Here is a 24,432-nt window from a genome sequence, read left to right on the forward strand (position 1 = left end):
TTAACATATAAATAAACATTAAAACAGTCACACAACGAGAGAGCTTTCTGTAAACCATCACCATCTTTCCGGCGCTGGAACAACAACAACAACGACAGTGCAGAGTGAGAGGTGTCGTAGCAAACACCAGTAAAAAGTCAACACCCTGGCTGAGGGGACAGAAGCACCGGTGTGAGGATCGCAGGGACCAAAAATAATACAAAAAGAGGTGAAACAAACAAAAAGGCAAAATGAAAGAGTACCGCTGTGCCTCATAACCTCCAGGCTGGGTTTACCCTACTTAGAGGGGTCCAGTCTGGTACAGCAGTAAGGCAAAAACAAAACAAGAACTCTGCGTGTGAAAAAGGTGTGCCTGTCCTGGTGAAGATACGAGGGGAAAGGCAGAAAGAGAAAGAACGCCTTACGTGGGTGCAATCCCCTCCTGGACTGTCGGTGTAAAACTCCCCCTTGCGGGGACGCCCAGTGTGCCTTTATAGGATCTGCCCAGCTGGGGCTCATCATCTAGAAGCCAGGACAGCTGGGACTACAAAGACAAGGCGTCAACCTTCTACCAGGGCTCCACCTCCACACTGGACACACCCCTGCATAATGCCACAAATAATAATCTTTGTTTTTATATTGTGCCTTTAAAAGTGGCTTCTCACAGTTCTTTACAGAATAAGAAATAAAAACATTGAGAAGAGATAATAAATGGGGATATGGAATACAGTAGAAAAGCAAAGTGGCACTGAGAACCAGTTAAATTTCCACCTAATTTCGCCGATATCTTTAGGGATAGAGTTCCAGAGCTTTGGGGCACAGCAGGAGAAGTCCTGTCACCCATAGAGCGAAGATGGGTTTTGGGGACAGACAGACTGGAATTAAACAAATAAAGGTTACGAGTTACAGATACTGAGGTGCCAAACAATGCAGAACCTTGTAGGTGAGCATGAGGATTTTGAAATCAACATGAAAGCTGACAGAAAGCATATCAAAGGACTCCAGGATAGGAGTAATGTGATCACTTGCATTAAACCTGATCAGGATTCTGGCAGCCGAATTTAGACATACTGTCATTTGTTTAGTGTGGACTTAGACACCACACTGAGTAGGGTATTTACAGTAGTCAATTCCAGAAAAGACTAATGTGTTGACCAGCTTTACAGCAACAACACAGGACCTAGTTCAAGAAGGTAACTGCATCAGCATGCGTAGGCTGCAAAGGAACAAGTAAAGGTTTATTCCATGCTGAAAAGAGAAGAAAGGAAACCCAACATTTTGGCTGTGGAGCCTTCTTTGGGACACAGAAGAGGTGTGGAGGCAATATGCATTGTGAAGAGATTGCGATACTGGAAGCTGCCAGTCTTGGAGCTAAAAAACTCAAAGAATGTGATGCAAGTTGGGATGAGGCAGGGAATGTGGTTTGGCAGTTTGGTTTAAGCAATGTGTTTATGGTGGAGAATTGGTGTCTGAGGTTATGGGAGAAGTAGCTTGATCTAGCAGATTCTACTGCATCCTTGTCTCCAGAGAAGTGCTCTTTCCTGTTACGCTGGAGACCAGCTAGTTGGAATGTGATGGACCCTATGCGGGTGATGAGATCACAAGGAAGCCATTAACAGGATGATCAGTGAAATCCGAATTCGAGGTCTAAATTCGAGGACTAGCAAAAAGGTAAAAAACCAGAAGAGAGACAAATCATACAATACCCAAGACAAGATCCAGAAATCAGGGTCAAAAGGCAATCCAAAAGTCCATAAACCAAGAAGCAGTCAAAGAAAAATTGCAATGAGGCTCAAACATGCAACTCACCAGATAAAATCAAATACTAAACAAAGCTGGAACAGAGCACAGGGTTTAAGTAGGCTGGAGAGGGGAGGCGTGGTGATGAAGGAGCACTGGGATTGGCTAATGAGGTCTAGTAGATCTACGCCTCCCCTGAGTAAATGAGGTAGGTCGTAGCAGTATAGGTGCCCTCTGGTGGCTGGATGCTGGTACTGTAACACTTCCAAGACTGAAAATGAACATTGAGGCCAGAAATCTGCCACCTGTGTTTGTGCTTACGGGAAACTGCCTTCATAGAGTGAAGCTGGTCAGTGTACCATGGGGTAGAGCGAGAAAAGGAGATGGTTCTAGTTCAGGTAGCTGCTAAGCTGTCAAGGGTAGACAAGAGAGAGCTGTTAAACAAATGTACTTTGTCCCCTGGGAATCAGAGTTAGAGAAGCAAGATAAGGAGGACAGAACAGAATTCACAAACATAGCCTCGCCGTCCCATAGATCACCAGTTGCAAAAAGGTAGAGAGCATCAGGGGGAAGAGTGTGAAACAGGAAAATCAAAATTGAAGAGAATAGCTAAGAGATCAGAGGCCTAGTTCAAGGTAAGAGAAGTGAGAAACAAAAGATCTATCAATCCATTGACCAGTGATTTGAACATAGTGGCTAGATTTCTCGTTTTATAAGCATTCATATTTACGTACCATCTGCTCCAGGTCTTGTGACCACTCACAAATACAACACTAAAAAGGATTTCTTAAACATCACTGCAGAATCTGGTATCCCAAATCATATTCCTAAGTATTTTCTCAATGGGATGGCTGCAGCTTGACTCTGTCCCTGCTGGCTTTTGATCACAGTCACCCAGGGGCTCAGAGCAGACACAACGCTTTGCCTCATCTGCCACAGGAGAATTCTACACTGACTAGTTTTAAGGATGTGGCATCACTCCTGTAATATGATCACTGCCACTGAGCCCTGTTACATTAATATGCAAGATGTGCTTATCTGAAGAATTAAATATTGAGCAGTGGATCTACGAGGATACTACTTTGACTAATTAGCTTCTGCCGTGTCACTGCTACTGAGTCATGACAATTTGTAGTGTCACATTACAAAGTATGACCCTGTACCCTATCTCTCCATGCTTTACAATGCTATTATCATGATTCCTTGTGTTTTATTGTACGTTATGACACTGAAGTGCATTGGAAGGCCAACATCATTCAGACACAAAGTCTTCAAGAGGTAAATAAGAGATCCCACTAGGAATGCATCAAACCCCATGTGGAACACAGGACCCACACTGAGAGAAAGAGGGGAAGCCGAGCTTGATGGACAGACCTGAAGAGAAGTGTCAGATCTGTAAAAGCACAATTAAAGCCAGAAAACAAACAGGCTCACTGTACAAGACGAAGGAGGTGGCAATAAAGTTCTACAATATTCTATTAACACCCTAGCTCACACACACAGGGCGCATTCAGCCCGTTTCCAATTAATATGTACGTTTCATGTGACTATCTGCACCGTGAAAGCCCAGCTACTACTTTCCAGCTGGAACAGGAGAGGATATTTTAATTTTTACTGTATATAACTCGTGCCAATACCAATGGAAAGTTTCACTGTTATGTGAAATATTGAATACGGATTAAAATAAAAAAAAGAGAGAGAGAAAAAAAATGCGATCCAGTCTGAGCGGGTGAGTCATGCTGACTTCTCCAGATTCCTGGCGGGCGTTCAGTGGAAAGAGACAGCCTCCACGCTTCGCCGAGGGAGTACCTCGTACAGCAGCACACGGATCACGAGCGCAGCCTTTCCCACCGCACTCCGGTCACACACGCGGCACGCACACCCAGCGCGCACGCTGGCTGCCCGCACACGTTCGCTCCGCTCACAGCGCAGAAGCCACTGAGACAGGCTGACCGGCTGGGGCTGATTCAGTTTCAAGCTCGGGGATTGCACCGGGACGGGGCTTAGCTACCGAGCCAGGGTTAAGGCTACTCTAAGACTAGCAGGCCTTTGAGGAATCCCCAAGCTTTGTTTCCCCTTGTGCTCTTCCTAAGAAGGGCAGGGGTCAAAGGAAAAGGAAGGTGGAAGTGCTGGGCATCTTTCTGCAAGTGGAGTTCCCAGTTGAGAAAACAGAAAACTTGACTAAACTGAGTGTTCTGTTACAGCATCGTGCACAGAGGTCCTAAGATTTAAACCAAAGGGACCTCATCCAGTTTCTTCTGGAAAGGACCCAGGGCATCAGCTTCAACAACATGGCGGGGAAGCTGGTTTCCTACTCCCACCACGCCGCGAGTCAAGAACTGTCTCCTGTTCTCAGTTTTCAATGCGCTTCCACAGAGTTTTTTACTCTGTGTCCTGCTGGTGGCTCATTTTTCACTGGTCTTTTTGAAAAAGCCTGGCAAATGACATTTTAGGTACTGTAGGTGCAGGATGTTTATAAACCCAGAGCTTGAATAGATCATGTAATAAGAGCGACTGTTTATGTTGATACATTATTTTCATCTTCATGACCCTCATAAAGCAATCAAAAGGCAAACAGAATGCAAGAATACACAGTATATTTAGAGTGTAGAAAGTAATTAAACAGATGTTTAGACTGGACAATGCACTAATAAGGCCTCATTTAGACTGTTGTGCACAATTTTGGTCACCACTTTACAAAAAAAACTATTTGTGCACTGGTATCAGTCTAGAAAAGACCAGCCAGATGTATTCTTAGGGTTAAAAAAATTAAAGAACTTAATCTTTTCAACATTGAGAAAAGAAGACTACGAGGTTTCCTGAGTAAAGTATTCGATATCCACAATGGATTTCTTAAGAACAATAGTGAAAACCTAACCAGAGAACACAGGGGGGAAACATGCAGTTAAAACAGGGATCAGGAGGCAGTTAGCTACAGAAATGTAGTAGGGGTATGGAACCCAGCCACGCTGTTGTAGATGATACCTTGGGATTTTGTTTCCAAAAATGGCTGGATGAGTTCCCTCAGATTAATTAAATACTACTAAAAACCAAAGATGCTAGATAGGTTGCAATCCTGAGGAGGTTGTATCACGAGCCGCTGTAAAAATGGGTTAGAAAGGAGACAGACAACAGGAGGTCTGGGAGCAGGAGGAGGTGAATGCCACCACTCTGTTCCCCCAGACTTGCCAAAATCTAGTGTGGCATTACACAGGGAGTGTTCAGTGTGGAGGAGCAGCCCTGGTCTAAGGGTGACACGTTGTCTTGACAACCACAGCTGAGGCGGTTAATCCTGGATGAGCCACAGCTGTGGGAGCCGTTTAAGACCATGCTGAACACTTGCTCGCAGGGGCCAGCAAGCAGGACCTCAGTCCTGAGCTAGCTGCAGCTGACAGAGGAGGTTTAGGATGAGTCTCCTATATGTGAGGCTCGACTAGGAGGGAGAGAGCCAGGTCAAAGTAGATGTAAGAAGCTGCTGGTGCAACTGTGGCTAAAGGCGCGTCTGCCAGGAGAACTAGTCCCACACATCCTCTCTTAGCTGCAGCTAACTTAGGACTAGAGTCCTGCTTGCTGGTCCCTGCGAGCAAGTGTTCAGCACGCTCTGGAACGGCTCCCACAGCGTGGCTCATCCAGAATGATCTGCCTCAGCTGTGGCCGCCAAGGCAACACATCACCCTTAGACCAGGGCTGCCCCTCGCAATGCCACGCTGGGTATGGCCTTTACATGCAGTTCTGCACAGCCGTCTAAACTGAGTAATGAATGCATTCCACCGTGTTCTCTGCCTCACGTTAAACTTAAACTAGAATTATAATCATGATTATTATAATTGCTTGCACTTCTATAGTGCTTTTCTGGACACTCCACTCAAAGCGCTTTACAGGTAATGGGGACTCCCCTCCACCACCACCAATGTGCAGCCCCACCTGGATGATGGGACGGCAGCCATAGTGCGCCAGAATGCTCACCACACATCAGCGATCAGTGGGGAGGAGAGCAGAGTAATGAAGCCAGTTCATAGATGCGGATTATTAGGAGGCCATGATTGGTAAGGGCCAATGGGAAATTTGGTCAGGATGCCAGGGTACACCCCTACTCTTTTCGAGAAACGCCCTGGGATTTTTAATGACCACAGAGAGTCAGGACCTCGGTTTTACGTCTCATCCAAAGGACGGATTATAATTTTCAATAAAAATAATCAGACTGATCTGTTAACGCGTACGAGGGTATCAGTTTACAACTGGCCGGTGAGGGATCTGTACGCTAACAGCAGAGGAGACTGTCTCTAGCAAAGCTAAGCCACAGACATCACTCTGATCTCATTCACTGTCAGTATCAGCTTAAACAAGGCATCCACTTCCACTAAGCCTGCCTTCAGTTGTGTGTAAAAAGGGAAGAAAGCCATTTTTTTCCATATCTTTATGGAAAAGCTATTCCTGCAAGACATTATGGACATAATGATTATGTTCCTGCAGAGCTAAGTGTAATTATTTATTTCAGGTTTGCCACTTAAACACCAAGTTGAGCTCTTCTAACCAGAGTTTTAAATGCACACCATATGATGGCGTATCAGCAGATAATGTATCAGATTTTGTGGCCAAGACTTTCTGAAAAAATGAAGTAGCAATCCAGAGTGATTTTGTCGCATATTTGGCTTTGGCTGCCACAGTTTTCAGCTCAGTTCAGGCTCAAATTACATGTTTATTTTTGCACCCACCAAGGTTTTCCACCCTCCTCTTTCCGATCTGCTCCGGGAGAAATTCAGTCAGCAGCAGCAGTGAGCTTGAGGGCTAGCTTAATGAGGCTCGGTGGGTTTGCCTTTGAAGGGACTGGGGGAATCTGGACGGCAGCGGGACGCAGAGTGGGACTTCAGACTCTTACTTGGTGGTGGTAGAGGGGAGACCCCATTACCTGTAAAGCGCTTTGAGTGGAGTGTCCAGAAAAAGCGCTATATAAGTGTAAGCAATTATTATTAATTATTCAGAGCAGACCAGTAAAGCCTGTTTCTAGTATGATTACTCTGCAGTCTTAATCCCTGTTCACTGTCACACCGCCTACCAGCTGTGGCCCTCCCATGTCAGCGTTTAACACCAGCAGGTTCCAAACCAGAGGAGGCTGCAAAGGAACTAGTAAAGGTTTATTCCATGGTGGAAAGAGAAGAAAAGAAACACAATGTTTCGGCTGTGGAGCCTTCTTCGGGTGTCAGGACAAGGATCTTGTCTTGGGTATCGCATGATTTGTCTCTCTTCTGGTTTTTGACCTTTTTGCTAATCTTTAGACCTCGAATTCGGATTTCACTGATCAACCTTTTAACGGCTTCCTCGTGATCTCATCACCTGCATAGGGTCCATCACTTTCCAACTAGCTGGTCTCCAGCGTAACGGGAAAGAGCACTTCTCTGAAAACAAGGATGCAACAGTCTGCTAGATCAAGCTACTTCTCCCACATCATTGAAAACAACCATAATGACCCCAGACATCAATTCTCCACCATAAATGTTGCTTAAACTAAATTGCCAAGTTACCTGCCTCATCCTTAGTTCCAAGATTGACAGCTTCCAGCATCACAATCTCTTCCTGTCACACATAAGGGGCAGAGACACAATCTTGTGGTTTGTGCCACAAGCTAGCTGGTTCACTGAAGGGTGTGGTGCAGCTGATGGAGATGGGGAGGGAGGACCTTACCTCCCACAATCCTCTGGGCAGCTGATACTGCAGCCAGAGCAGGAGGTCAATGCTGGAGTATAAAGGGTAAGAGAACTACTGGCCTTGCCTACATTGAGGTTGAAGAACAAGCAGAGCCGTTCTGTACCTTTTGATTGAAGACCACGGGTTCAGTTTAGCCAACACTTTCTGTGATGATTCACTCAACATGAGAAGGATTCTAACCTCCTGTGTTTGACCAGAAGCCTCTCCTGGAGTTCTGGATTCACAGCAGACTGAAGGCATTTGAATTCTTTGGTCTTGGCAAAGGACAGCTCGGTAGACTCAAGCTGTTAATTCGAAGTAAATTAGTCAAGCAGAGCGTCTGAGTTAATTTCTCGGCTGCTTCCCCTAACAGGGATTAAACTATCAAGACGAAACCACGCAATCATCAGTTTGACGCTGTAGCACAATCAGACTACGAGAAGAAAACGAGCAACTGCTGGGAATTAGAATGTCACTAAAGGTTGCTTATGATCTTACACCTGTTCAAGGATATTTTAAAGCAAAATAACACTTGTGAACAGAAAAAAAAAAGAGTTTGTTTTTCCCTCACTCAGAGGATGTTATTCATCTTTATACGAAATCAAACATCCTGTTTAAAAAGCAAGCCTCCTGCAACAAAATAAGATACCGCAACAAAACTGGACAAATTCAGGATAAAATGGCAATAAGAACAATAACCGATGCAAGGGATTCTGAAATAGAAACTGTGACTAATTTCCTTTACTGAAAAAAATTAAAGCGCCTGGAAAACTATCCAATTAAAATAAGAACGCCACACCACCTTTAGAAACATATCAACATACTCCACATCTAAATTGCTCTGGCAAGTCAATGGCAGAATCCCGCCAAACAGCTGGCGGTCAGAACCATTATAATCGAGCTGGAAATACCGATTCAGGCACAGAGCTCCCATCCCTCCTGAAGAATAGTGATTTAGTGCTCAGATTCCATTCCAGGGCCACGCTGGGGTGTCTGTACCCTCTGTGCGCTGTGGTCTCCTGGCTTCATGGAACATAAACACTCTCCTCCACTAGCACTGACAGCCAAAGCGCTACCCCGTCTCTCTTTATGAGTGTTCAGGGAGTCCCACCGCTGCTGTAAATACAGGCCTTTCTCGTGGCCAACAGCAAGAGCTGCAGGAACCTCACTGCTGGATGTTTTGTAGCTAGAGGTGAAGCTGGGGAGGTGCACTGTACCTACCAAAGGAGTTTTGGTCTCGTGACAGTACCAGAAAGGAAAAAAAAAAGAAATAGAGCAGTTTGTTCTTTGAGCTCTTGAACATAATTCTCTAAAAGTAGGAGCCTGTGTATTCCAAGCTAAGAAAAACAGGACTCATTCTGCTGCAAAAACATTTGAAGATGACCCTTTTCATTTGCACTGCGGTCTTAATATTGTTTCCATTCCGATAGTTATGGTAAAAGTACAAATACAGCACAGCACATTTTGCACACGAATCCTTGCAGGCCTGTTTCTCTGAATGACATTAAATCAGAATTAACGTAGATGGTAAAGGTTATTAATCCTCTGAGCTTGGACTCCTTGACTTAATAAACATCATCTAACAGCTGTTTTTGATAACGGTTTCCCAAAAAATCAGGCTGTGGTTTGTTCTCTGGTACCCTGTGTATATTCTACACTTAATATAAAGCATAAACAAGTGTTGGCTTGTGGCTGTTGGTTTTCCTAAATGTACTGAGCTTTTTTCTCTTCTTTTGTAAATAGCAAATAGGTTTGCTCCAGAGTTTGAAATGGGGCTGCTTTTCAGTCTTGATATATCCCCATCTTCTCTTTTCTGATCAGGGCATACATTGCTTGAACCTGCACAAAACCATGCAAACAAATAACCTCATGGGCTTAAAACCGGCCCACTTTTCATCCTCCTGAAGAGCATCCAATGTGATCTTTGAAGTCAGTTTGAACATTTTCACAATTTCAAACTCACTTTTCGACATCACAAAGAATATTAAAGATTTGTGGCTAATTGAGCATTAACACAAAAGGCCTGCTTCTGCAAATAGCTGATCACAAAATCCTCTGAGATGCCGTGATGTGATTAGAAAGGTTTTTCATTGGGATCTAGAATGGAAAATCGAATGAAATGGAAATCCCTGAATAATCAGTGCAATTGCAGCTGTGCCTGGTCAAATTCCCACACTTTCTTACTTCACTCAGGGCTGCTGGTCAGTAGATATGTTGTGTAAAACATTAAAAATTAGTTTAGCAAAAAAGAATGTGGGGGTATGTCCAAGCCCTGTTAAAGCCAAACATTAGGTTTTTCCAACATTAAAGAAAGAAAGGCTTTCGGTGTGCAAATGAGCTGAGGGATGTGGGTAGGAGGTTTAGAAATTCTAAGATTACCTGGTTTGTAATGACTGGGGGAAAGGTGTGGAGCTCCCTTAGATGACCCATGAGGAGTTTCTCTGGACAAGAATCAACATGGGCTCAACAAATTTCAATAATTTTTCATCGCCAATCCCTATTTAGATAAGTAAAAATAAGAGGCAGTGCTAAAAGCTAAACTGTAAAATTAGGATGAACTGAGTTGGATACTGTGGTCAATTTTCTCAGTTCTAGGAGAATTCTGAGGTTGCAGCTGGAAGAGGTGTTAGTGGGTCCAGCAGGGGGCGCTCACCCTGCAGTCTGTGTGGGTCCTAATGTCCCAGTATAGCGACTGGGACACTACACTGAAAAAAATCCAAAAATCGGATGTGACATAAAACTGAAGTACTGACTCTCTGTGGTCATTAAAAATCCCTGGGCATTTCTTGAAAGGAGTAGGGGTATTCTGGCCAAATTTTCTCCTGGCTTTTACCTATCATGGCTTCCTAATAATCCCCATCTATGAATTGGCTTCATCACTCTGTTCTCCTCCCCACTGTTAGCTGGTGTGTGGTGAGTGTACTGGTGTGCTCTGGCATCATCCAGGTGTGGCTACACACTGGTGGTGGTGGAGGGGAGTCCCCATTACCTGTAAAGTGCTTTGAGTGGAGTGTCCAGAAAAGTGCTATATAAGTCTAAAGACGTATTAGTAGTAGTATTCCTCTCTGTCTCTCTTGGTGAGATTTCATTAGTGAGAAAGAGCCACACAGATATCAGGCCTTGTGTGCATGTCAAGTGGTCGCTGTCCCTGGTGCCAGTCCTGGGCTGTACTGAAACTGGAGTTTCACCTCCCTCCAGTCTGTGCTTGGTGCAGTTCTATCAGCCTGTCTAAAGAGTGAAGCTAAACTCACAAGCACGCTTTCTGATAGGCTCCCTCTTAACGTTGTGGATACTATACTACAAAAAAACTAATTGTAGTCTTGATTTTTAAGAAAAGCCTTCTAGGCCCTTTGTCCATTGTGGATTTTTTTCTCTTCCTTGCACTTTTAAAATAAAGCCTGGCTAACATTCCAGTAATGGTTTTGTGAAGAAAATACACATTCATTTCTATTATTTTTCCAGACATATGGCAAACCATTACAGCAAATCTTCCTCTGGAGAAAAGAAAAATATTTGACCCTGTCAGGCTGAGAAACATAACTGAAGAGCTCAGTCTGCCCTGATCAATGGGTTTATCAGCTTGACAGCTTTTTGAACATATGCACAATAAAATGGGTGATTTTCCTTCTTACTTTTAGTACTCTTACAGTGTTGCACTAAGGACTGACAAAAGAGGTTGCTTAACTGCTAACACGTGTGTCTCTGTGCTGCAGGTTATTAAAGTGACAGCACTTTGCTGAGCTGAATAGGGCCCTGATCAGCCATTGCAAACAACAGACAGGTTGTCACAGTCTACAGTAAGGAGGAACATCAGCCTGCAGTTCCAAAACAAGTCACAGAGAGCAGTCAATTTACAAGAAATTAAACAATTTATTCATAACATCTTCCTCTTCATCTTGGCCTCTTGTCTATCTTCTTCTGCTTTAACTGAGTGTTCATTTTTAAAATTCTTTCCAACAGCAAGGGATCAAATTAAAATGCCATAGGAAATTCATTCAGGTGAAATTAATTATCACATCCATCTCGATCAATTATCTGCAGTGACCTGTCACTGTGTCTCTTTTTTGTTTTCATTCAAAACAGTGTCAAAGTCACTCAGATGGTTGCTGACACACAGATACTTTCCCAGACATTAGATCACCGGGATCAAGGCATTCCATTCCCTGGACAAAGCTGCTAAGGAGTTTTATGAGCATAAAATGCCACGTGGGAACTGTATGCCTAATGTTTCATGTTCAAAACTGTTCCCAGATCTCCGTCACAGGTGAAGACACACAGACGCTGTTTAGACACTCCAGATCAATAAATCACTTGCACCATCACAGGCAGGTGAAATAATAAAAGCTGCTCGAGAGGCCCTCGAGAGTTTATGGTATTGTCAGACAGGCCTGGAAAGAAAAAATATATATATAAAAGACACTAGAAACTCTTGAGCCATAACACAGGCAAATATTTCAAAAATGTTCTAAAGCTCTTGACAGGAAGCTGGCCTGTAACTCAACACCTTGTGTGTCAAGGCCAGACATCACAAGCAATTGTAGAGAGCCTCCCTACAGCATCAGTGCTGATGAACAGACAAATAAACTGGAAATCTAGTTTTTATAATAAAAGATTCCTGGAAACGCTGATTAATCTAAGGGCCATCAGATCTGACTCTGCCTCCTGTCTGCGACACAGACAGTGGTGATTAAACTTGAAGAACTTTTCTAGTTCCAGTGCCGAACCTCCCCCACCTGACTGGATTCATCCTGCACATCACAAATAAGAAAACAAGGAGACCCTCTGAGACTGCTCTTCTCAACGGTACAGATTGCAAGTGTTTGGTTGTCATCCTTGGCTTTAAAATACGACTTCACCCATGATATGCAACCTGAGTTGCAAAGTCTCCATTGCCATTCTGACTTCATTTCATAAATAACGACAATAACTCTAAATACTCTCCCCCTCAGATTTTCTCAGTTTTGTAGCATCGTGGCTCTGGCCAATAGCAACCCTTAGAGGTAATAACTGGACCTTGTGCAGTTAGTTCCCTTCGCTCTCTCCTGGCCTGCCATTGAGGATTGTTAGTTTCATTTAGAGTTGTGACATGGGACAGCCAGCATAATAATATGAAGAAGAAGAACACAGTCTTCTCACAGCTGTGTGTGTGTGTGTTCACGCGCGGTGCTGGCAATCTCTCTCTTCTGCTGTGTAAGTAGACCTCAGGGCCTTCAGGGCTCATTTGCTGATAAACTGTAAACAGAGGTGAAATTGCCTTGCGCCGGAATAGGCAAAGAGGGGAGTCTGTGGAAAACCCCGGCAGCAAGCCAGAGTCTGGACCCTCAGGCACCCAAGGAGGTCACCTCCTATTTTTCCGTCTCCCCCCTCTCTCTGTTTCTTTTTTCACTCATCTCTTCCTTTCCCCTGTCTCCTTCCTCCTTTCGTTCTCTCGTCCCCTGTGTGTGCGCGCGGCTCACTCTCTCTCTCCCTGCCGAGAGAGACCCTCTCCGCTCCTCCCTGACCTCCAGGAGCTGTAAACCCCCAGTGGGCTGTCAGAGCCCCCTGCGTGCCCCTCGAGGTGTAACCCGACCCCCCCAGCGTTGAAGGTTCCACTGGATCGACAGTTTCTCAACAGGGATTTGGTGGTGAGTCAGTGTTAGCGCTCAGGACTGCAGCCAGCATGCCGTGTCTCATGTCTATCCCCGATGTGTGTGCTCATACAGGAAACAAGCAGTGACAGCCTCAGCTCGAATGGAGAAAGCAGGAGTGCAGGGCACATGAGGACACTGCCCTCTGCTGGCACAAATGGCATCATTCTGGAATCCAGCTGTCCTGGGTTAAAGGAAAGAAATCCCCTTCTAATTCATACAAGGAGGAGCAGAAACCACACATTGTTCACTTCAAGGACATTACTTTTACATTATCAAATGTCACATGAACCATTTTAAAGAGTCCTTGTGGAGTTCTAATCTTTTGTCTGGGTCTTGTAACATATTGGGGTTTTGTTCTCAAACAAAGGTAAACATACTGTATAGGAGAAAGCCTTGTGAATGTTTGTGTGTGTGTGAACCGGGCACATGTCTGCCTAATGAATAAAAACACTTAACACGAAAAACCTGTGAAGGCAGGACTTTAACAACGTGGCAATTCACAATAGGAATCTATATGGCAAGACGTAATACTAATTCCTTACACTTAATAATCATTCCTTACAAGGCCTGATATCTGTGTGGCTCTTTCTCGCTAATGAAATCTCACCAAGAGAGAGACAGAGAGGAACACTATTAATAATAATTCTTTAGACATATATAGCATTTTTCCGGACACTCCACTCAAAGCACTTTCGAGGTAAGGGGGACTCCCCTCCACCTCCACCAAAGTGTAGCTTCACCTGAACGATGCAACAGCAAACATGTGCACCAGTACACTCACCAGCTTTCAGTGAGGAGGAGAACAGAGTGATGAAGCCATGATTGGTATAGACTCCCAATGGGAAATTTAGCTAACACACCTACTGTACATCTTTTGTGAATCAACCTGCCATTTTTCATAACCACAGAGAGTCAGGACCTCAGATTTACATCTCATCCAAGAGAAGGCTCCTTTTTTTTTTTACAGTAGAGTATATTGGGTTATTAGGACTAACACCGACCACAGGGTGAGCGCCCCCTGCTGGCCCCTCTAATACTTCCTCCAGCAGCAACCTTAGCTTTCCCAGGGGGTCTCTCTTCCAGGTGCTGGCCAAACTCACACCTGCCGAGCTTCAGTGGGGTGTCAGTTGTGACTTCCAGGGTGATATGGCTGCTGTTGAAATCTCTGAAAGAAATTAGCATTGGTTTGGTTTTCGTACTAAACTGCAATCAACATTCTGATGACGGCAGTCTACAGCACCTGATACCTCAAAAGAGTTTGCTAGCAATCCAGTTTGCGAGTTATTCTGTGGATTTTAATGACTAGGGGATTACATAGCTGAGATGGACTTTCTGACTTTAAGTACTCCAAAACTATGTGGCAGTGCATTTAAAACTCAGAACACGAGGCACTTCTTTACCCAAAGGGTTGTGGGAGTAGGGAACAGGCTGCCCAACCATGCTGTTGAAGCTGATACCCTGGCGTATTTTAAAAGATGGCTGGAAAAGGCCTTGGACCAGTTAGCAGCAAACTACCAAACGGGCTGAATAGCCTCCTCTCGTTTGTAACGGTTCGTAATTTCGCTGCTTTGTCTTTAAAACAAGTGACCGTAATGCATGACTGTAGGTGCTTGTGTGCGACTCATTTATTAAGTATTGTTACCGAGCCCGCTTGTGCCCAAGAGAGAAAATAAGGACGCTACAATGAGCAGAAGGCACAAACCCTTCTACGTTGGGAAGCACTAGAAAAAGGACCTCCAATGTGCTTGAGGACCACACTCAGAGAATGGAGCTACAGAAACCCCGCAGTCCGACACTCCAGGTTTCTCTCAAACTCAGCACCAAGAGTTTCGTATCTGGTGTAGAACACATTCTTCGTAAACATGAGCTGTTTCGCACGATTCAGCTAAGCAACGGCAATTTTGTTCAGTGAAAGACAGAAAACGTGGGCGGGCGAAAAAAGGCGGATAATTGTCATGGCCGCAAACTGACATAACCTCTACCGTTCCGCTATAATTACCGCTCCTTAAAATACCGCACGAAGTCTAGGCAAATGAGGCAAACATCCACACATCGCAAGGGCAGTACAGACCAATGTGCCACATAAGTATTATTACAAGCGCGCTAAAATCTTGTAGATTCAGCTGTCTCTGTGTGGCAGCTAATTGTAGTTTAACAAATTCCGGTAACCAGGGGTTTTACCCAGCCTTCCCTGAAAGAAGCCAGACCCCCGATGTGACCGGGTAGCTTGTTCCACACTGCCACATCAAAACACGCTTGTCAGGAGTGGGATTCGAACCCACGCCTCCAGGGGAGACTGCGACCTGAACGCAGCGCCTTAGACCGCTCGGCCATCCTGACGTTAGGAAACAGCCCGGTCCCCAGGTCTAGGGTGAAAACACACCCTTCAAAACTATTTTTTGATTTCCCTAAGTTAAAACTAAACGAAATCCTAGAAACGCTAATAAAACGACGAGACCTCAGTTTTCTCTCCGCTTTCGCTTGCAGCCACAGCTGCGTGTGGTGGCTGGTGGGAAAGCAGTATACACTACTCACCACTAGATGGAGGTGTTGCCTACGATGTCACTGTCCGGACATTTTCCGAATCACCGATTGTGAGGTTAAATTGATATTTAAGAGTTTTGTCAATATTTTCCAGCCTGTCAGTCCTAACCCCATCGAAGCATATCTGATTAAATTTGGCTCAATAAAATAATTGACAGCAAATCATAAATTATTTCCATAACATTGCATCTTTATGTTAATAGGGGTATACCTAAACAGCGCGAACATGGCAGCAAGACACCTGTTAAATTGCAACACTGTGATTCGCTATTACCCTCGTTTTACATGGGGATAGCTATTAACAGCATTTTATGTGTAATTGAGAAAATGGAAGATTTTTCTCATTTACTACCATGAAAGGTTATAACTAGTCAAATTTTAAAATTGGAATGATTCGATAGTAAAGGGCAGAATCGAGTAGTGATTAGGGCTTTAGCCTCATAACCAGAAGTCCTTCCAGCTGTATAACGGGGTATCAGCATGGCTGGGGGTAACCTCCTATCCAACAAGGGGGTAACACTTTCCATATCAGCTCCAGACACTGGATAAGCTCTGGCCCAGGTGAGCCACTAGGGTTCAGTAAACACGTTCTCTGTTTATACTTTTTAACTTTACGGTTTTTCACATCTTATAATCGAATGACCAGCCATGAAGGAACGAGTCCCAGAACAGATCTCTGAACTGAGGAGCTGGAATTAAAGAGACACCCGAGACACGGGCTTTGTGAGGGCCCTGATATCCGAATTCAGCTCCCGTCTGCTGCAAAACCGGAGTCATGAATGAACACTTCTCTATCCCTTGCAGGCACACACTAGAACCATGCGCACTGAGCGACTAATCCAAAGTCAAGTTCAGGCTGATGGCTCCAAGTGTCTCGTACGCACTTCATAATCTTGTCATTCACAATTCAGGCTAAACACTACTAAGTTAGGGCACGGAGCTACTTTTCACATCCCCTGATTACAGAATCTGCATGCGTGCGACACCAGCATTGCAAGCTGGTAGCGAAGAGGGGTGGGAATGTGCTGTATGAGCTCGTGTGGGGGAGCTGCACACGCAGAGCTCTCCCTGCACAGAGCCAGCGGCAGTTTGAGGCAGGGGAGTGCGCGGTCCCCACAAGTCCAGGGAGACAAGGGACCAGGATCACAGGGGGCAGGCGAGACACAGGAAACGCTCCAGCCTTCCGATTCATCCGCTGGGGCTCGGCTCAGGCAGCTGCAGCCTGGGTAGAACAATGACGAGGTGATTGTGCCTGACCAGGAGACAGCATAGCATGCCTGTTCTCACACCAACTACGTTCTAATGGGGCTAGGGGTACTCAGCCAGAGCCCCTGTTCAACAAGCAGCGTGGGACTAGGCAAAGAGACATGGCCGTTCATCAGCCTCTGTCTTGTGAAAAGTGCCGAGCTTCCATGTGTTTCCTTGTCTTTGCTCATTGCAGAAGCACGGCAGTTTGGCTATTGTTTCCGCGCCAGCCCCAAAGTGGATTTCCTGGCCAGGACCAAAACAAACCAGCGGAGTGAGAAGAATATACTGTAGGTACTGTAACAGATAGGGTGCCTTCTGAAGGGCAGCACACCCTCAGTGTGGGGGCTGGTGGAGTTACACTCAGGACCCCGGAGGAAACTCCAAGCGCAGTAACCAGAAAATCCAGTTCTCTGCCAACCCCACTACCACCTCCATTCTCACAGTCTCCCTCTCCTTCTGCCTGAAAACAATTGGAGTGTGTTCTGCAGCTATCTCCTTAACTGGGTGATCTGAGTCAGACATCGAGCAGCCTGCCGTTTTCATCCCCGGCAGAATTCACCTTACTTTGGGGACAGGAGCTGGACCTGCCTTCCAAATGTGTTTGACCTTGTTTCAGCCTGAATCAGGGTCACTTCCTCGCCAACGGGTCAACGCCGTTAGCGACATCCCTCTGCAGAACAAGACGGAATACTTTTTTCCTAACAAAAGTTTTTACCTCCAACATTTGTTTTGTTTTTGCATCGCACAGACGTGAGGAGCAAAGGCACATGAAACAGGCAGAACTCCAGCTGTGCTTTTTTAAGCCAGCCTCACTACACCAACCCCACGGGGGCTTTTCAGGAAGACCTTTTGTGTTTTAGGACCAAAGCGGACTCTGAGAAATCGCCAAACATTTTCCTGGGCAGCTGCACAAAAAACACAACACTCTGAGACACCTGTGCAGAATCGCGGAGCAAAGCTTCAGCTGAAAACCACCCCTGGCTGACTGAAGCTTGCGCCACCCACACTACCACACACTGACAATGAACCTGCCCTCTCTTTCTCCCAAGTAAGCATTTCCCTCAAGGCAGTTATTCAGCAACTCCTCTCTCTCGGGCTGCTCCTCTCTCCTGCCGGTGCCCGGTGCCCATCTCCTGTCCTCTGCCTCTCCGGCCGACAGCTCGTCTGCCCGTACTGTACCTCTCGTCCCCTCCATCCTGTCCTGCCCTGGGCTGCATTGCCCCAGCTCTCCGCGTGCACGCTGACATCACCGAGCAGCGCATCAGTAAGCTACATTAAGTCCGCCTTTAATCAGATTGCGAGGAGAGGGGAGGAGGATGAGAGAGGAGCGTGTGTGGAGAGTGGAGAGAAGGTGGGGGGTGGAGGAAGAGGGGGGGGGGCTTCTTCCTGTTGTAGTAAAGCACGGTCGCTGATTACTTCACTGCCGCAGCAGCAGTGGCAGCGGACGCAAGCGTTTTCCACTTAGTGAGTGAGAGTAGACTGCCCCCCTCCTTCCTCTCTCTCTCTCCCTCTCCCTGTCGCTATCTCTCGCTCACGGACCTTGCGATCATCCCAGTCATCCCCACCGCTCAGCGTTCAGAGACGTCAGCTCTCTCCTCTCCGGGATTCTGCATGACTGTCACAAAGGTAAGCAGCTGGGAATGGAGGAGGCAGGGGCAGAGGGAGGGAGGGGTTTACTTATGTGGTTATTGCCCGTTCTGCAGATTGTACTGGAGGAGAGGAGTTTGGGGGGATCTGGCAGGTGTGCTCATGGGTCTGAAGAAAAGGAACTCGTTTGGTGCCTGTCGCCCTGTGTGCATTAGCCCTGTGTCAGCTGGCTGCTCTCTCTATGAACTCTGACTGCACCAAGTGCTGCCCCTTTGCACAGCAAACTTTTGCGTGGCTGCAAAGCCGTTATTGATGCGTGTACTGTACAATAACCGGAAATGCTGGCTAATTCTCCTTGCTGGGGGTATACGCAAGGATCTGTTGGCTGGTTCTAGCCGCAAGGTGAAAAGAGGACTTAGCCAGTCATGCTCTGAGTGAGAGAATCAGTGGCGTCTGATCGCGGGCGGAGAGGGGCTGCCGTGAGCAGATAAAGTCACCTGAGTGAACTGGAGCACGGTGACCAGCCTGGGTCAGGCTCCAGCTCACTGGAGAAGCCGCTGCCAGCCTGGAGTCAGCAAGCAGGCCAAATCCTCTCAATTCATTAAAGGAGCAGGGAGATTTGCAGCAAAAACACAGCACAATTAGTATTCTTCTCCCGTGCCGCATATTAACAAGGGTCTAAGTAAAATAAAACCACTCAGATGGGCACAGGAGAGTAACAAAGATCTGAGCAAGCCATTGTGCAAACAAGCGGGGACTGTATTTACTCTGTTCAAAACCCTGAAGGAACCTTTCAGACAGTACAGGGAAAACAAACTGTCGCTTATGCACCAAGAAAAAAGTCTAGTTACTGGATTAAAGCACTGTATGGTTACTCCATCCCCCTCTTACACCTTATCCCTCAGAACCTGCTGTCTTTCCCATGCATTTTTAAGTCTTGTGTTTGGATTACTGTACAAAGCTGAGGGCTTGTCAATCACAGCAAAGCCTGGCTGTCTGCAGCCCAGGAGGCATGTGGGTGTGAATGTGTGTGTGGGGAGGGGGCTGCGTGAGTGGGTGTGCATGTTTCAGAGCTGAGCAGGTTGAGAATCTGATACAATGTGGAAAGGCAGGTGGAATGAATTGGGACAGCAGGCTGTGGCAATGTGTTCCTAGGCCCGCACACCCCGAGTATAATTAAAGGGGAATATGTTTTTGTGCACAGGCCGGCAAGCCTGGAGAGAAAGAGACACAGGGCCCATTCAGTCCTGCGTGATCTTCTCTATCAATAAGATGCATGAGTAAAAGCAGAGCCAGCCCTAAATGAAACTGATTCCTTCCAGCGAAAGGGAGTAATAACTCCGAAGAGGTTTTTTTGGGGGGTCAAAAGAAGATTAAATGATCTGTGAGCAAATAGTGTGTAGTTGGGCTCTCGCTGTGAGGAACTCTCTTAGAAAAGGCAGAAGAAATCCGATTAAAAATAAAGATACACGATAATATCTCTAGCGAAAACACGCATGCATGATGCCAAGTACTCCATCTGAAAATCATCAAAAACAGTGAATGAAAAATTCAAAGTGTGCTGCTTTTTTTTACCTCAATATGAGAAGGCTGTGATTATACAGATTTACAGATTTGTATTACTGTCATGTGAAGCAGGCGAAGAAGGAGCGAGAACCCCATGACAGGAACTGATCAGACACAGAAACCTCATGGGAGAGGTCAAGGTGCAGTGAGGTGGGGGGGGGGGGATATTTTGAATAAATGTCTGAATCTAAATTAGACCCAGGTGTCTAGCTGGAAGAAGAAGTGAGATTTCCCACTGTACCCTCTAACAAACTGTCAGATCAGCACCCCTTAAGTAGACAGGATGCATCTGTAGAGTACTCACCTCCATCAGCTACACAGAGAGAAAAGAGAGGCAGTGAGACAGAAGGATTCATTAAAGATTGCAGGAAGTAAAATGAGCGAGTCATGTCAAACAATAATGTTATTCTTACAGCAGCACTCAGTGGCAGAAAGTGTTCCCACTGACTTGTAATTTACAGCAATCGCCGATACCAGCCGCTCAGTCAGTGATGAGGAAAGCGCCGATCACTCTGTAAAATATACCAATCCCTGCTGCGCACCACTCTCACAGGAGAAAATCACTGCCGTTAAGAAAGAAATTGCTCCAAATTGTATCAGCAAAGAATACTGACTGTGATCTGAATGTTTAAACCTTTGTGTTTAAGGCACAGCTCATTCACCAGGTAGAGAGCACTGAATTTAAGATAAGTGGTAAGACTCTTTGTTTGTCCAGGCATGGAGAAATCAGCCTTACACCTCTGCATAATAAGTGCACACAGGGCAGCAAGAAAAGATCTACATGAAGCAGGATGCACAACGATTTGCAACAATGCGTTAGATACATTACAGCACATAGAAGCGAGCAATAGTGTACGTACTGTAGACTCACATGATATTTTTTAAACCTTAAATATAAGCAATGGACATGTGCTGCTATCTCTATTTACTAAACCCATCTGTAACATAAATGTCTCGCTTTTAAGAAAACATGCTAGCTGGCAAGAGAAGCAGTAAGCCTGGGTGTTATTGTGACTTCTGTGGTTATGATGTAGGTCAGCCCACCATATTAAAATAATTCACCCCACCCTCAAACGTGAAATTGTCCCATTTTCCTACTGGACTTTTTTTACTGGTATGAACTAAAATGCATGTGGTCTGCATGTCTCTCTCTTCAGCATTGAGCACCTGCGTCTGGCCCTGTTGATGTGCAAAGCTTTTGTACTTGCTGTTTGTCAGCTTCCTAAGAAGTCTGCTTTGTTGCAGGATGGACAGGTTTACAGAGTAAATGTCACTCACTTGTATGTGAGTTTCAAAGGAAATATTTGCCCTGTTCGCCCTGTGCTGTCAGATCAATATTTATATATTTACACTTTAGGCTGGCTGGTGAGCTTTTGCAGTAACACGTAACGAGCACATTGTGCTGTTGCAGGAGAGTGCATGCAGAAAGAGCCCTGTCTGCACTCACAAGGTGATTCTGAAGGATATACAATAGTCCAGGATCTACGCATTTACTGTAGACACCAAATGGGGACGCAGTGCCTGCTGGAAGAGTACAATTAGCACATCTCCATACTCAGCCATGGCAGTTGTGCTCCAGCACACGATAAAATAAAAGTCAAACCATGCCTGAGCCACACAGACAGTGCAGCTTTAAAATCTGTTTACCATGAATTCCTGGCCTGGGAACAGAGACGTATTGTTAGAGGAGACTGCGCTGCTGTGTGTGACGCTGATTTTAAATTCTCAGTCTGAGAGCGGAGCGGGCCTGGGGCTAGGGCTGGGAGGAACCAGACGCCGAGTTTCGCGTGTTCCCGAGCGAGACCCTGGGGCCCACAGGATCTCCATTGTTCTGCGTAACCATGAACCCACAACCGCTGTCCGGAGCGACAAACTCAGTGGGTGCAAGTGCCCCGCTGGTTCTTCCCCTGGGTTAACAGCGCTACGTTGTGGTCTACCAAGGCAAGAAAACAGCTCAGCTTAGCCCTGGCAGCATGTCATCATTAATCACAGTAAAGGGTACTGTGGTATTACAGTACTTTGGTACTATGGTAATGAATACCAAACCATCGCAACACTTGCAACCACTATGGTGCCATGTTTTCTTATGGACTACACCATGGAACACTGTGGACTAGTTCAGTGATTTCCAGACTGAATCATTGCTCCTGCTAATTCTAATTGCTGTGATTTGTCACTGCCTACGTTAAATGCATGCCTAGGAGCTTTTCCAATCCGACCCAGAGTGTTTAGAAAGTTCTAACAGTTACTAGGCCTCAGGTGTCTCGGTCAACAACATCTGGGTGAGTTTGAAGTTACTGACCCTTCTCGCCCAACCTCATCTCCAGTTTAGTTTCGTGACAGTGAAACACCTTGGAAGTGGCAAAAAATGACTTCTGGGGGTACTTCCTGTTGCAGAGCAACTTCTGAAGCTCAGGCAACTTTTGTCCCTCCAAAAAGCCGCAGTGAGAAGCAGCCGTGGCAGTGGAGCCCTGTAAGACTGAGAAACGAAGTGTCAGCACACAGAGAGGCGGCTGGGTAAGGGTGACAGCGCGGCGGATGGATCGGAGCTGGTGGGCTGGGGGCCAGAGACACAGCTGCAGTGAACCGTGGGGCCAAGGGCTGTGGTCTCTGTGCCTTCCTGCTCGGCTCTCTGGGAGACAGACATCTCTGAGGATCCAGGCCTCAGCTGCTCCTGACACGCAGGCAGACCCCTCTTGCCCTGGGTTAACAAGGGACTCACATCACTTAACATCTGAGCCCTGCTGTCCCTGAAGACGGGGCCACCCCTCCCCTCCCTCCTTCCTGTATCCTGCAAGCGCACGCACACGGAAACACACACACTCGCGCACATGGACACAGACACAGACACACACACACACTCACACAAACACACTTACCCACAAACATACACACACTTACACACACAGACACACACGCACACTAGAAATAGACACCTTAACGATGTTAGTGTCTACAGATTGAATCTGCCAGATAGGGGCAGTTCAGAACATAAGAATGGTTCAGTCCATCTAGCTCAGTAAGTAAGTAAAACACTACTTGCTTTTGCTCAGTTAGTTAATTTAATCTTAAACATGCAAACCTTTGTGCTTTAGTAGTACAACTTATGCAATAGTGAGCACCTTTAAAGACCTGAAGTGAACCAACCAGCTATGCAATGAAGGTATTTTTGGTCACAGAGCACAATTACAGCCACCCTGTCAGAGGGCATTGCAAATTGACAGCAAACGGCAATACAGCAAGCGTTTGTTCCAGTTTGATCAGAGTTCAATCTTGGTGTATTTTATGTGGGACACAGCATTCTATTGCTATCTGTGTGCCCAGAAAGAAGGTTTACTCTTCAATCCTGAAAGCAGGGTATTCCTAATATGTGGTTAGAGCTGCAGAACAGCTGCAAGTTTGCCTGTGGAGCTGAGGAGTGCCTGTAATGGGGAGATTGGTGGAGAGTGCCTGAATCAGCAGCCAGTCAGGGCTGAAGCTGTGTCACCGCTGGCAACAGGTACTTTTGTTTCCACGGAGACTATGTTCATTTTGTTATGGACAGGTTTCTGACCATCTGGAGAAAATCATCGAGGGTAGTATTATTTGCAGCTCTGGCTCAGATACTAAGGAATAAAGAAAGCTGGCTGGTGAGAAGAATCTCCAATAGCTTTTAAGTCTAAAGAGACCTGAGGTGGTGGCAATACTTACATTTTATTTTACACAGGGATTTGAAAGTGTGAAATGATTACTTTGTTAAAAATGTACATATTCATTGTGCCTCCTCGTTTACAGATATTTTAATAAAATGCAAAACATATTCAGTGCAGATATAATTGCTCAGTATAAAAGTACAGAATCTGATTCGGTCCTGTTTCCCCTTGCTTGAAGCTGCTTACGATGTCAATCCTGATTGAGTCTGATTGCAGCCACTGGTCAGTAAGCATTAACCTACCTTACGCCACGCAGTCTGAATGATCTGCATTACAGTCGGCAGGGCTCTTCAATGCCGGGAGCTGAACCTCAGGCACCAATCATCCTAATTACAGAGCAGAGTCCATGCTGAACAAATGAGAGATTGAGTCTTTTTTTCTTTTCTGGGGGGAGGGAAGGGGGCTGTTAAAAAAACTTGCACATCACCCGAAAGTATTCATCCTCCTGTGAAGACATTCAGTTCTGATGAGCTCACTTGTGTGTCTGAAAACTGGCCCATTGTGCAACCCCTCACAAGGACAGTACAGCCCTGTGGGGTACAGGCAGTGATTATTACAGGGGAAGCTTAAATTGTTCACTATCTTACCGTGTGCAGAACTCTTCATGTAAATTATTTAAGGGGCGATATCTCTACCAAATAGACAATGCCACTATTTTGAGCTTGCTCATCCAAGAGCATAATCAATTTTCCCATTATCTAAATAACAATACAATTCTTTGCAGACAATTCTTCACCCAACTCCTGTCAGGAGATTATTTT

The 24,432-nt window shown here is 45.7% G+C and overlaps 1 protein-coding gene and 1 non-coding gene across 2 annotated transcripts in view; one reads left to right on the forward strand and one right to left on the reverse strand.

Moving 5' to 3' along the window:
* Window positions 1-15,291: 15,291 nt before the first annotated feature.
* On the reverse strand, window positions 15,292-15,374 carry trnal-cag (transfer RNA leucine (anticodon CAG)). Its single transcript has one exon. It is a non-coding gene; the product is annotated as a tRNA-Leu (tRNA).
* A 2,796-nt stretch (window positions 15,375-18,170) lies between these two features.
* Window positions 18,171-24,432, forward strand: part of LOC102690868 (coronin-2B) — a 52,921-nt gene continuing 46,659 nt past the window's right edge. The window contains exon 1 of the mRNA XM_069190588.1: window positions 18,171-18,452. Within this exon, the coding sequence (XP_069046689.1) occupies window positions 18,438-18,452 (15 nt within the window). The 5' untranslated portion in view covers window positions 18,171-18,437. The remainder of the gene's footprint in view (window positions 18,453-24,432) is intronic.

Source organism: Lepisosteus oculatus, chromosome 5 (genome assembly GCF_040954835.1).
Source record: "Lepisosteus oculatus isolate fLepOcu1 chromosome 5, fLepOcu1.hap2, whole genome shotgun sequence".
Lineage (NCBI taxonomy): Eukaryota > Metazoa > Chordata > Actinopteri > Semionotiformes > Lepisosteidae > Lepisosteus > Lepisosteus oculatus.